At 43.7% G+C, this 12,747-nt stretch overlaps 1 protein-coding gene across 1 annotated transcript in view; it reads right to left on the bottom strand.

Annotated features, from left to right (window-relative positions):
- The window catches only part of PAPPA (pappalysin 1), a 184,496-nt gene that overhangs the window by 146,342 nt on the left and 25,407 nt on the right, over positions 1–12,747 (bottom strand). The window contains 1 exon segment of the mRNA XM_055720189.1: positions 10,979–12,047. Coding sequence (XP_055576164.1) covers positions 10,979–12,047 — 1,069 coding nt within the window.

The following is a 12,747-nucleotide window of genomic DNA, read 5'->3' as shown; positions in this document are numbered from 1 at the left end:
CCCTTCTGCCAAGTCCCAATAAAATCTTGCACTTAAAGAAATAGGACAAAGACGTCATCACAGCGAGTATCAAAGGTCGTGGGGTAAATTTTAAGGTCTTGTCTACTTTTTTGTTTGATTGATTTAACTGATTAAAGCATTTCTGCTCTTCCTGTGCTTTCAGCAGCATCCTGGGTAACTCAGGGGAAATTCAAACCAACCAGCTGTGATCTGTATCACAAAGTCAAGGCTGGAAATCCAACACAAAGATGTTGATGGGGCCATACTGGAAAGGGTGAAAGGAGAGAGGAATATTGTCTCCCGGTAAAGTGACAAAGTGCTTTCATGTGTTAGAATGAGAAATATTCAGCTTAGCAGAGGACACAGGGAGTTCCTCATCCTCTCAGCAGTGCAGGGTACCAGTCCCAGCACAGAGGGTGACAAAGTACCTGGCTCCAGGCAGCAGGAATCCTCCCCAGATATCACTTTGAATTTTCATTTGCATGAACTAAAGTTACTGAAAATCCTCAAGGACTGCTGAGTTTCTGGGGCTTCCATGCAAAGTGTGCAATGCCACAGCCATCGCAAGGGTTGGCAGGGAAATGGTGGGGGAGCCTCAATGCCTCTGGAAACCAGGAGCTGGCTCTCCACACTTAGCGCACACCTGGTCTAAGGCTGCAGGCACTTACAAAGCCAATGCCACAAACTTCAGCACTTTCCCAATTCCCCCAGGGACATTTCACTAAGATAAATTCTCCTTGTGAAGCTGATGGGAATGACTTGAAAAACCAACAGTCTTGTACTGGGGAAACTAACTACCTCACTGAAGTCCTCAATTTATCGACACGACAAGGTTATAGCACGAGAAGCAAATTTATTCCATATTATCTACTGGCAATATAGCTCAAAACTTGCATTTTGAGGCAGCAGAAAGAATTTTATTCTCCAAAGTCTTGTAATTCAACCCTGCTGAAGCTGCCCTCACACAAATCAGTGATGACACATCTTTTCAACATCTAGGGCCAAAATTATTTTTAAAAGCATTGCAGGTAATTGCCACTGCTGTCATTCCAAACCACTGCTGTTTCCACTATTTTACCATCACTGATGTAACCCAACAAATGTCAACAGCAAACACCGGCTGCTTCTGCAATTACTGAATTAATGGAAATAATACATTTAACACCAAACAGCTCACGCATATTGATGGCCATGACCAGATCTTTAACTAGAATTTATATGAGATGCTCTGTGTTTCCAAGGTTTGTTACATCTACTCAGACATCTGGGTACCTTCTAAAATAATTGGTCTGCGGGGTGCAGATTTTATCAATCTCTTTCACTGGAGTGGATTGGCCGCAAAAGTCTTTAAAAAAACTGTAGAAAAAAATTGCTCAACCTAGTTCTCCTGAAAAATTTCAGAAAGACCAAATTAGGCCAAAACCTCCAATTCTGGTTTCAGTGAGGTCCCTTTTTAGCAGGGGTCCCTCTAGCAGGGTCCCTCCTTTAAAAGAAAAAGGAAATTAAAAATGAAAAACAGCACTGGGGAAAAGTTAAGCGTGTACTTCAAACTCACACATGCCAGGAAATTTAGAGTTAAAGGTGAAACTCCACCCTAAAGAGCTCCATACTGGAGATATTTCAGCGAACAAACATAACGTGTTCTGAAATACAAAGACCCAGTAGGGTGCACTAGGTATGGAGTTTCAGCCTTCACTCCAAATTTCCTGGCTTTTTGGTTTATTAGAGTTTCATACTCCAACCATTTAAGTACTCCAAGAAGTTTCCTCAGTGCAGCTCACCCTGATTCTGTTGGAAGCTGAGAACAAGCCCTCCGATGGTGTAGCCACACGTTACTAATGAACCTGAAAACACCTTCTTGCAAATTTATGTTAATTTGGATTGCTGAAATTATGTGCAAACTGGGTAGTTTCAGTTGAGTTACCCTGAGAAACTCCAAAATTGCAAATCTACTCTGAACAAAACTGAAGGACAGGATTTCATTGACCACAGCAGAGCACTAATCTTCCTCCACTGCATGTGGGTCCTGTAACTCTGCCTCAGCCAGGGCTGCCATCAAGCAAACACAGAACTGCTTTTGACAGTAGTGGTTTGTATTCCTGGTCTAAACACTCTACCATGTTGTGGGGTGGAGATATATCCAGCTTACTTCTCAATGAATCTGGCTCTAATGGATGAAAAATGACTACGGCTATCAGCATCATGCTTTTTTACAACACAGCTTTTATGGACATGTTACAAATATTGAAGCGGTTCCAGCATAACTCAGTAATCCCAAAAAGGTCTGTTGTGAGGCTCTGCATCATTGTATTTCCTCATAGCTCTAAGGAAGTTATTACCAGCAGCTCTCTGTAGCCCCTCTGATCACCTAAACTCTTCATCTTTCTCACACATGGACACAGAGAAAGTTTTAGGACTCTATCACCATTTCAGGAGGTGTCTTAACATATAGCTAATGGACAAGACATTGCATATACTTTGAAATTGGCCTCAGCAGTCACTCTGCACAAGCATATCTTAGTGGTGGACAGGGGCAAAAGCAATGGGACAGCTCCATACTGTCCTGATCCTGGGGTGTTTGAGGGACAGTTGATTCTTCTTGCTGCAGTTAAGAGAAGATAAACCGAGATGTCCACCTCTGTCCCGGAACTGGGCAGAGAAGAGAGCCTATACTGGAGGAATGATCTGCCTTAGGGAAGGAAGGAAGACAGAATAGGGAGGAGGCAGACAGGGACTTAAAACATCAGGAACTAGTGCCAAAGAAGTTCAAACAAGGGCCAATAGACAGACTGTGCTTCATGCTGCTGCTTACAGATCTACCTCTACATCCTTTCTCCTTCAACCTTTTACAAGACCTTCCTTTTTTCCATCACCTTTCCATTTAGTTAATCCTCTCCTCACTCTGTTTCAGCTATCAAATTTAAACATACATACACACGCAAATCCCCTGACATACACTCCTCATACCTCAGAAATCCCCCAACAGGCCAACAAACTAAAAAAAGAAAGACTACAAAAAAATCGCAAGGAATGATTGCTTGGGAGAAATATTTATTTTTTTTTTTACCCAGATCAAGTGATTAATTTAGGGAGAAAAAAGGACAAGTTTTCAAGCTTATAAACCCTTCTTTCTATTATAATGTTTTTCTCCTAGCATGATTAATTGCCTTAAGAAAAGACATCCCCACCCCCCCACCCCACTGCTCAAACCTGCCTTGCTTGTAAGCTTCAGCTCTCCTAGCTACACCAAGATCATCATTGCTCTGAAAAACATAGCAGTGGCACACTAACACTTTTTTCAGTGACATGGACAGTGGGATGGAGCACACCCTCAGCAAGTCTCCCAATGACACCAAGCTGTGTGGTGCTGTTGAGGCGCTGAGGGAAGGGATGCCATCCAGAGGGACCCTGACAGGCTTGTGATGGGCCCTTGCAAAGCTCATGACATTCAACCAGGCCAAGTGCAAGGTCCCGCACGTGGGCCAGGCCAGTCCCAAGCACAAATACAGGCTGGGTGGAGAACGGACTGAGAGCAGCCCTGAGGAGGACTTGAGGGTGTTGGTTGATGAGAAGCTCCACGTGACCTGCCAATGTGCGTTTGCAGCCCAGAAAGCCAACTGTACCCTGGGCCACATCAAAAGCAGCGTGACCAGCAGGGCGGGGGAGGGGATTCTGCCCCTCTACTCTGTTCTGGTGAGACCCCACCTGCAGTGCTGCGTCCAGCTCTGGGGCTTCCAGCATAAGAAGGACATGGACCTGTGGGAGCGAGTCCAGAGGAGGCCATGAAGATGATCAGGGGCTGGAGCAGCTCTCCTGTGAGGACAGGCTGATGGAGTTGGTGTTGTTCAGCCCGGAGAGGAGAAAGCTCCAGTGCGACCTCATAGCTCCTTCCAGTACCTAAAGGGGGTGACAAGAAAGCTGGAGAGGGGCTTTTTACTTTAGTAGTGACTGGACAAGGGGGAAGAACTTTAAACTGACAGAGGTTGGATTTAGATTAGAGATAAGGAAGAAATTCTTCGCTATGGGGGTGGTGGGGCACTGGCAGAGGCTGCCCAGAGCAGCTGTGGATGCCCCATCCCTGGCAGTGTCCAAGGCCAGGCTGGACGGGGCTTGGAGCAACCTGGTCTAGTAGAAAACGTCCCTGCCCATGGCAGGGGGTTTGGAGCTTGATGGTCTTTAAGATCATATCCAAATCAAACCATTCTGTGATTCTACTACTACTATCTGTTTCTTCTGGTCAAAACTTGTATCTCTTTCCCCAGCCTTTCCATCCATCCATCAATCCATCCTCCATCTTCTGAGGTTGCAGGAAAGTCCTCTGTGGCATAAAGGTATCTTTCTACAAAAATATAAACTACTTATAGAAACTGCTATTTTCTGAGTAATCACATTTTGGGGTTGGCTTTCTCCCCTGGCATTAAGTTCACAGATACCGGGCAAAGGCAGAGCTGCTAGGCCAGTATTCATGCCCCTGCTCACATCAACATTTTCAGCTGAGAGTGAATAAAGAAAATTCACCTTATCCTTCTCACCCCTTCTCCTGAACCTTGTGAACCCACTATGTGAATGCCCCAGTAATGCTGAGGATTTGAAGTGTGGCTGCAGAAAGCAGACTCCCCCAGGACATAGCACAAGTCAGCATCATCTCTTCTGAAAGATTTATGTACGTTCCCACTGGCAGCAATAGTGAAGGGATCATTAGGCAAAAAAAACCCAACTGAAGTTCTCTTTGCCCAAGTCCAGCAATCCACGTGAGAGGCAGTCAGATGAATCGTGTTCATGGATGCTGTAAATGGAGCATGGCAGAGGTGGCTGCTCTGTATTTCCTCAAAAGGTAGCTATTGCCTGCAAGAACTGGACTTAAATTCCTACCAAAAAATAAGTTTGAAAGACAGAACAGGAATTGTAAATGTAAGTATTGCACCTGGCTAAGCTTGCCACAGAAATAGCCCATGCTTTGCATCTTTCTCTGTTTGAAAGGTGCAACCTCCTGAATTTACAGAAGGTTTCAGCTGCCGCTAATTAAAAACGCAAAGGGCACCTCACACCCACTGGTGAAGAGAGGTTGTGCACAAATGGATATGGGAGAAAAACAGTGATTAATGCAAAGCCCCACAGCACTTGAAATAGGCATGTTGGACGTGATCAAATTGTAGGCCTGTGTGTGAGACAGTATAATCTAAATTGATCAGCAAAGGGAATAAAACAGCTTACATACACTGCTACTTTCCAGAACATGGGAGGGGATGAGCTCCACCTTGTTTGCTGAAACAGAGGCTGGTAAGGGGCTGCTGGAGAGTGTCAGTGGGGCAGCTGGTCCTAGAGGATGCAGTGCTGCAGAGCATCAAGGGGTAAATTCAGTCCTTGCCAAATCCACAGACTCTGCACTTGCAAATCTTCCATGTGGGCCCCAGAGCCAAATGGGTCTGCATTAGCACTGGAGAGTATAATGATACTTTAATCTATTGTCTCCCACAAGGATTCTTAATGATCTCTGATAGTTTACTCCATAGATTTTATAGGCTGTCTTCATTCCAAGCATCCTGCAGTTTGACCAGACAGTGATCTTTTTACATAATGGATAATGTCCATGAATGAAGCCATGAGTCCTATGAGTCTTGGGGAAAAAATGTTTCTCTGAAAAACTGTTGGAAAAGATGACTGTGGGTCAAGCTAAATCAAGCAAACTCCTACTGTTTTGAGGGTGTGCGATCATATATGTAGAAATAGTTTCTTTAGTACTGAAGCCCTGTCTATATCAGAATTCAATAGTAGACTTATAGATGTCAGTTGCTAGCATGGGGGCAGATGCATCCCCTCGCAGCCGATTAACATCCCTGACATCTGGAATAAAGGACAGAATAAACAGAGAGAATAGAGGGTTTCCTTTTGGGACTTGGCTTTTCGGTGACAACTACCACAGCATCTCTGTCCTTTAGAATGTTACCTCTCCACCTTCTAAACAGCCCTGGGGCTGGAAATTAGAGAACTGGACATCTAATGTCAAACCCCTTGACAAAAAATCAGGTATTTGCTATATGTCTGTCTGATACCTGTGAGAATGCAGGAATCCTTGATGTCAAGAGTTGCACAATGATCTCTTTGAGGCAGGGGATTAAGTTCTCAAACTTCCTGAATCGAAGAGCTTTGATGAATTTCTTCTGTTCTTTTTAGTGTTTAGGATTAAGTGGAAATTAGTCCTTTATTGAGAATCAAGGAATATTTCTTACAACTCTTCTAGCTCCTAGAAAAGGACATTAAGTATGCCTCCCTCCTCCAGAGCAAGTTGACCATATTTTGCAAAGAAGCCTCATGAAAAGTTTTCCAGTGGAAAAGAAGGAAAAAAAAAACGATCAGAGGCTGATCTGATTTGAAACTCCATGAAGGAGCCCTGAAGTGTAGCCACAGCTCGGTTACCTCGACAGGGCTGACTTGGCTGTGAATTAGCCACCTCCAGCTGGTACTGCTGGGGTCCGTATGGTCTAGCACAGTGTGCTTTTCATACAAGGCTCTGCCGTACCCATTGCTTTTTGAAACCACTATGGAGATTCCTACAGATTGTTCAAATGTGTATTCAGAGTCCAATTTACACGTGCCTGGAATGTGCTGATGCCCTTAATCTTGAGTGAACTGATGTGATGCAACGCTAAGCTGTGCTGAACTGCACGAATGTTGAAAAAGGCCATGGAAAAGGGTTGGATCAGCAGGGCACTGGGCCTCAGTTCTTTGCTTCGGTGTCACCCCGAGCCTGCAGGCAGGTGCTGCAAAGAGGCTCTGGAGTTGTACAGCTCATCCCTGCCTCTTGTTTAGGCAGAACTGAAGGTTTGTGGGAGCCTTCAGAGCACACATGTGGATGTTGAGAAAGCCAGTCCCCAGGGTCAGTTATTCTGAGGGGATTTCCAGCAAGTATTCACAGTAGATTGTATGAATCGAGGGTGTTTGAAGACACTCCAGTAGTCTTTACTGTTTCAGGAATTTCATCAGCCTTTTCCTAAGGCAGCATCAACGGGAATGCTTTCTTATCTGTCCATGCGATCCTGTGGTGAAGCCTGATGTGCAAGCCCAATATTACATAAAAGCAACAGCTCAGTTAACCATAGGATGGTGCAAGAATTTGCCACATCAAATGGCACATACAGAGCATGATTTCCTATGATCCCTTGCTGTTTGTTTCAAGTTTTTTGAAAAGGAGCCATGGTAGGTGTCATGAGCTCAAAGTCCTCCCTATTTTGTAACCAAAAGTATCCCAAATAACACAAGGAATGTGTCTTTCTGACAAGAGTGGTTATCCTTGCTTCTTCCCTTTATATTGGGACAGACTGTATGACCTTAGCATGTTCTAATTTCCCAGAATTGCAGAAATAAAGAAAAGCTGCACAATAATTGCAAATCTTGTGCAGGGACTAAATAAATTTTGTCCCACTCAAAAAATTAATAAAAAGAAGTGAGGCACATATTCTTGGATAAAGCCTGCTGTGTGGCTAATGATAACCAGTCTTTTGTTTTTTCCCTGTAGGCTATTAAAAAAGAGGAGAGATGGTACGACAATGTTTACAGCTTTTCTGCTGAGCAGCTCTAAGAGCAGAGTTCCCATCTATCAGTGCTGTCCCTCTGAACTGTCCCTCTGGCAAACTTCTTTATGGATATGTCACTGTACTTAAATCTTCATGCTCCACCATCCTTGTTACCTGACTATGGCACAGAATCTCAGCTCTTTGGAGAAAAATATTTTTGAGGAGGTTCCAGAAGAGAAAGAGAGGTTGGAAATAAACCAAAAACCAGCAAAACCAGTTCGGCTGTTGGGAGCAGCTCTAAGATCCCCATAGCTGCACCACAAAGGTGGCTGAAGGACACCATCAAAGTACTGGAGCACTTTGCCCAAGGTGCCAAAAGGATCACAAGAAATTTATAAATCAGATCTGAGGTGTCTTGAAATTGTTTCAGTGATATCTCATCTGTGGTTGCACTTAGCCGAGAAGCATCCACAGAGCTTTTTGTGACAAGACTCATAGTAACTTTGTCCCAGGATGGACAGTCCCAGGCCTGGTAGACTGGGACTGAGACAGTCAGAAGAAGGGGAGTGACTGGAAATGGATACATCTTTTTTAGGGACGAAGAGGCACTGAAGAGGGTTCCTGTTTATAAGAACATTAATCAAGCATTAGAATTTTTTGGTTGGTTCCAAAGGACTAAAGTATTTCAGGAATAAACTCTGCATGGTGAACAGCTGGCTACAACTGCTGACACTAAGGATGCAGAGGAACAAAAGCCAGTAGCATCTGAAGGCCCCCCCAGTACTAAGGAAGACTGTGAAGTCTTTACAGCCCAAAGCTCAGGAAACTTTTTATTGATCCCACTGCATCTTTTTCCCCCTCCTTTCCTCACCAGACTGAAGGCTCTTTTCCTTTTCTTCTACTATTGTTAAACTGAACTTTGGCAGAGGAAATACCTGGAATTAGATGTGAGTTGTCGGTGGCTGTGGAGATGTCTTCATTGATGTGGTGCAAGGCCTGCACTAGAGAGGACTGAGGACTCTTTGCCAATGAAAGTGATGACAAGAGGGGCTGGTGATGCAAAATGGGCCCAGATGGTGCCAACTGAGTCACAGATTTTGACTGAGTCACTAGCTGGCATGGAAACCTCTCTCAGGGGACAATGCTGAGGGCAATACCAAAGCCAAACATAGGGTTTGAATCTTCAGCCTTTTAGTCAATGAAGGCTTTGCTGCCAAAGCCACTGTCCTAAACCTGTATTTGTTAGCCTAAATACTCAGTGTTCAGCTTTACAAAGCTCATTAATAAGTCCACAGAGCTAATTGCTCTATTTTGCCACACTGAGTGCAAACACCCATCATAGTGGTGGGCATGAGCTTAGCCTAAGCACATCAGCCACCAAATAAAGGCTCCAGAGAGATGGAGTGTCTTCTACTCCCTTCTTGCTTTCATTGCCAATGATAAATGCTGCCTTACAATGTCTGTGCAAAGACAAATAAACAAAAGCTAACTGTTGCGAAAAAATATTTGGAGGATCCATGGATATTCTCAGGCTCTACACTGTGGAAGAAGACCTTCAGGCCTCCCTCACTGACTTCAGCGTGTCAGTCAAGAGGAGGGGCTGCTCCTTCTGGAACCACCTCAATGAACATATAGAAGATTTGTGAGCTCAATGCGGTGAAATACAAATCTTTCAGACAGGTTCAGAAAGGTGGTTGTCTCCAATAGGAACACACAACGACATAGGAAAAGCAACTCTGCTGTGTTGAGGTAACTTCAGATTTTAGAAGTAAATTTATTGCTCGGGTTTGTGCAAGTACAATCTGTGCAGCAAAAAGACTTTATTTGAAATAGAAACATCTCTGTACATCAGAACAACATTAAGGCACAAGCTTAAATCTGTCAGCTAAAATTTACAAGGCTATTCTTGTTTCATTTTGTATGGGTATTATGTTGGTCACAGAACAAGTGATAAAAGGGTACTATCAGATTAAAAATAAAGTATTTTTCTAAAAATTGTCATAGCTGTTATAACTAACACCTCGAGTTCTCAGAACTACGGTGTTAAAACAATCCAATTTGCATTATGCCTTTGATGATATTTGCTTAGTTGTGTTCCTCTCCAGTTGAACATTATTAAAAGATTGGTATTATTCCTTTCGATATTTTCAATCACCAGTATTTAAAGTATTTTCTCATTTGAGGTTTGTTCACTGGTAACTGGCTGAAGTCAAGCTGAGCTATAAGGATTTTTTCAAAAACAACCTCACTGGAGTTTAAAAAAAAATGGAAAGGAAGCATTTCTTTGCAGCTTAATTATGTGTATTTAAAGCTCCAGTAGAGCTGATAATTTTGTTTAAAAACTTCTCTCTACTAAGGAAGTTACAAATATAGCCTAAATTGCTATAATGGAAGGGACTCCAGAACAGCTCATAGTTTCCTTCTTAACCTGAACCTTAGTGTTGACAACACAGGGTGTTCTGACCATCTAGAGGTTTTCCCCCATGACTCCATGAACTGCCCTAAAAAAACTGTAACATGGGATACAGACAACAGAATTTCAGCTTTAACCTTCATCTTCTGTGTGTTTATATTTCAAACTCATTCACAGGGAACACCTTTTACTTAAACATACTAACGCGCATCTGAAGATGACCAAAACCAAACTGAAGTAATTGCAGGTATATGGTACTCCAGTGATGCAAGTTATTCAAGGGTGCCACTCTTCACACTACAACACAAGGAAGCCTTTAGCTGAGGATCTCAGGATTTCGTAAACTCTCATCCACCCACAGAAGGTTTCTCTGCCATTTGCAATAAATGGCTTCAGCCCCATTTTTTTTTATATATATATATATATATATATATGTATGAAGGGGTGCAGAAGAGTTAAATTATGCACCCAATGTGTACAACAGCACTTCCAGGAACCTGGTACCCACCTCCCTGCTCATAACCCACGGACTCAGCTGCCCGTCTGCAGCAGTGCTTACAGAAAGCTCATAGCATTAAGCATATAGAATAACCTACCTACCTTCAAAGAATTCCTAAGAATTAAAGTCTGCCTAAGAGTGTTTATGTTCTGTTCCATGCCTGAAGGGTGGTTCTCTCTCCAAATACGTATGAGTTTCTATGACATCCAATCCCCACTCCTAAGACTCTGTGGTTAGAATAAAAACTGTGCAATGCTACAATACACTGCTCATTACCAACAACTAATGGGTCTCCCAAAGTTGGCCACTTTGGTCTTTATTAGCCTAGATGGAGAATACCAATTCAATGGTATGAGGCTGTTGAGGCCATTACTGAGATTGCATCTGGGTAACTGTAACATGAGCCAAATACTAAGGACAAAATAAATTAATTACAAACTCCAAAGCCCATAATGGCAACAACACAAGGGCTCAACAGCCAGAAGGCTGATCAATAACTAGACAGGTATGCATTAATACAATCATAACAAGCTTGTTTAAGAAATTGCCTACCTGTAAGGAGAATAGGGGTCAAAGCACGTCTTGGTGACTTCTGTTATCTCTGGGTTACAGCATTCCCCGCCATCAAAGTTGTACCTCTCGTAATTACAATCCATGTCACACACACCATTCTGCTTCTTCTTGTTGAAGAGTGTGTGGCGTATGTGTCGGCAGTCTCCGCCATCGTACCCAGTCAAGGTGTGGTTGCACTCAGGATCACAGTTCTCGTCCCCGATCTTGCTGATATCACAGTTGGCCAGGATGAGTCGGTGTCGAAGGGAAGAGTTCTTTACCTCCAGCACCTCCAGCTCCCAGGTGATATTGTAGCGGCTGAAAGCTTCATTTAAATGCTGATGCTGGAACTCAATCTGCTGCCAGCTGACGGTGGGGTTCTGGTGCTTGTCGTCATAGAGATTTACCACACGGTAGCGAACAATTTTGTTGCGGCGGAAGCTGGGGAGCTTGTTGTAGCTGGCAATTACATCCGTGTTGTCACAGACTGTCTGTCCGCAGAGAGGAGGGTCTAGGCTGGTATCCAGCAAATAGCCATGATGATAGCTGAACTTGCTCTGAGGGCTGCTGCCATCCTTCATGGGAGACCAGGTGTTTTTCACATTCAGTAAACTGTCTTGAAGAACTAGCTGAGGTAGAGGCGTGTCTTGTCTGTGAATTGCCTGGCCCATGTCCAGCAAGATCTCCTTCTGAGACCTGGCTGTCCTCCAGAGGCTGAAGTGCTCTACGTAACCCCGATAGTTCTGGTTCAGGGCATTTCCTCCAACCATGAGCACCTTGCACTTCAAGGTCAGAAGACTGAAGATGCTGCCCACTTGCTCTCCACTTGTGGCCACCTGGGCACCATTCACATAGAGTTTCATCAGGTGCCCATCATACGTGGCAGCCAGATGCACCCACTGGTTGGGGAGGTAGCTGCGATGTGCTGCAATGGTGGTTACTTTGCGAGCACGGTCCGTCTTCAGAGAGAAGAAATAGCGGGGGTCTCTATTCCCCTGGTCACTGACGGTGTTAATCCCCAGGACCCATCCTCGGTCACGGGAGGTGTAAGAACATTTGTCATATAGTCCTATGTGCCCCCAGAAAAGAAATATGAATAAATAAGTATGACAGAATAAAGAAAATAGTCTTTAAATTACATTAATATATATCTATACACATATATACACACTCACCTACATACGTTAGAAAGTTACGTGTACAAGAAAGACATTAAATCATCTAGTGCATGATTGTGGGAGGTTATCTTAAAACTTGCTATTAAAGGTCAAGATTTGCCAGTGGCGTGTCCTAATGTCCTAATGTCCCTTTCCTGACCAAAGACCGAAAATCTTTTGCAACTTCCTATTAGCAAAATGTTGTACTGAGCATTTGGTTCTTACCTTCACCCAAGCCATACATCGTTGGCTGAATATAAGAACAACTCTTGAGAAGCAATCCTTGTTGGTCTCACTCATATTCATACCCCTGAACACTGTATCTCAAAATGTCCAGAGAAAGATGAAGTATAAAATCTAAGTACTGCACAGTCTGAGAAACACTCAGCAGCTGCAATAATCTTGATAGGTTCCAGCACCCACATCCTACAGAGAGTGAACAGGATGTGTCCAGGCTACCTTCAAATCCATACCTATTAAAAACTGGTGAGGACATGGCATATGTTGGTATGCTGGATGTGCTGAACAAGGTATATATCCCACCAGAAAAGGGCAAGAAACATGCACAGATGGACTCGCACACTCAAAAAGATTCCTGCCCCCTCTCACACG

This window comes from Falco cherrug, chromosome 9 (assembly GCF_023634085.1).
Source record: "Falco cherrug isolate bFalChe1 chromosome 9, bFalChe1.pri, whole genome shotgun sequence".
Classification (NCBI taxonomy): domain Eukaryota; kingdom Metazoa; phylum Chordata; class Aves; order Falconiformes; family Falconidae; genus Falco; species Falco cherrug.
Note: the sequence above shows the minus strand (reverse complement) of the source record. Positions and strands in the feature narration are given on the sequence as shown.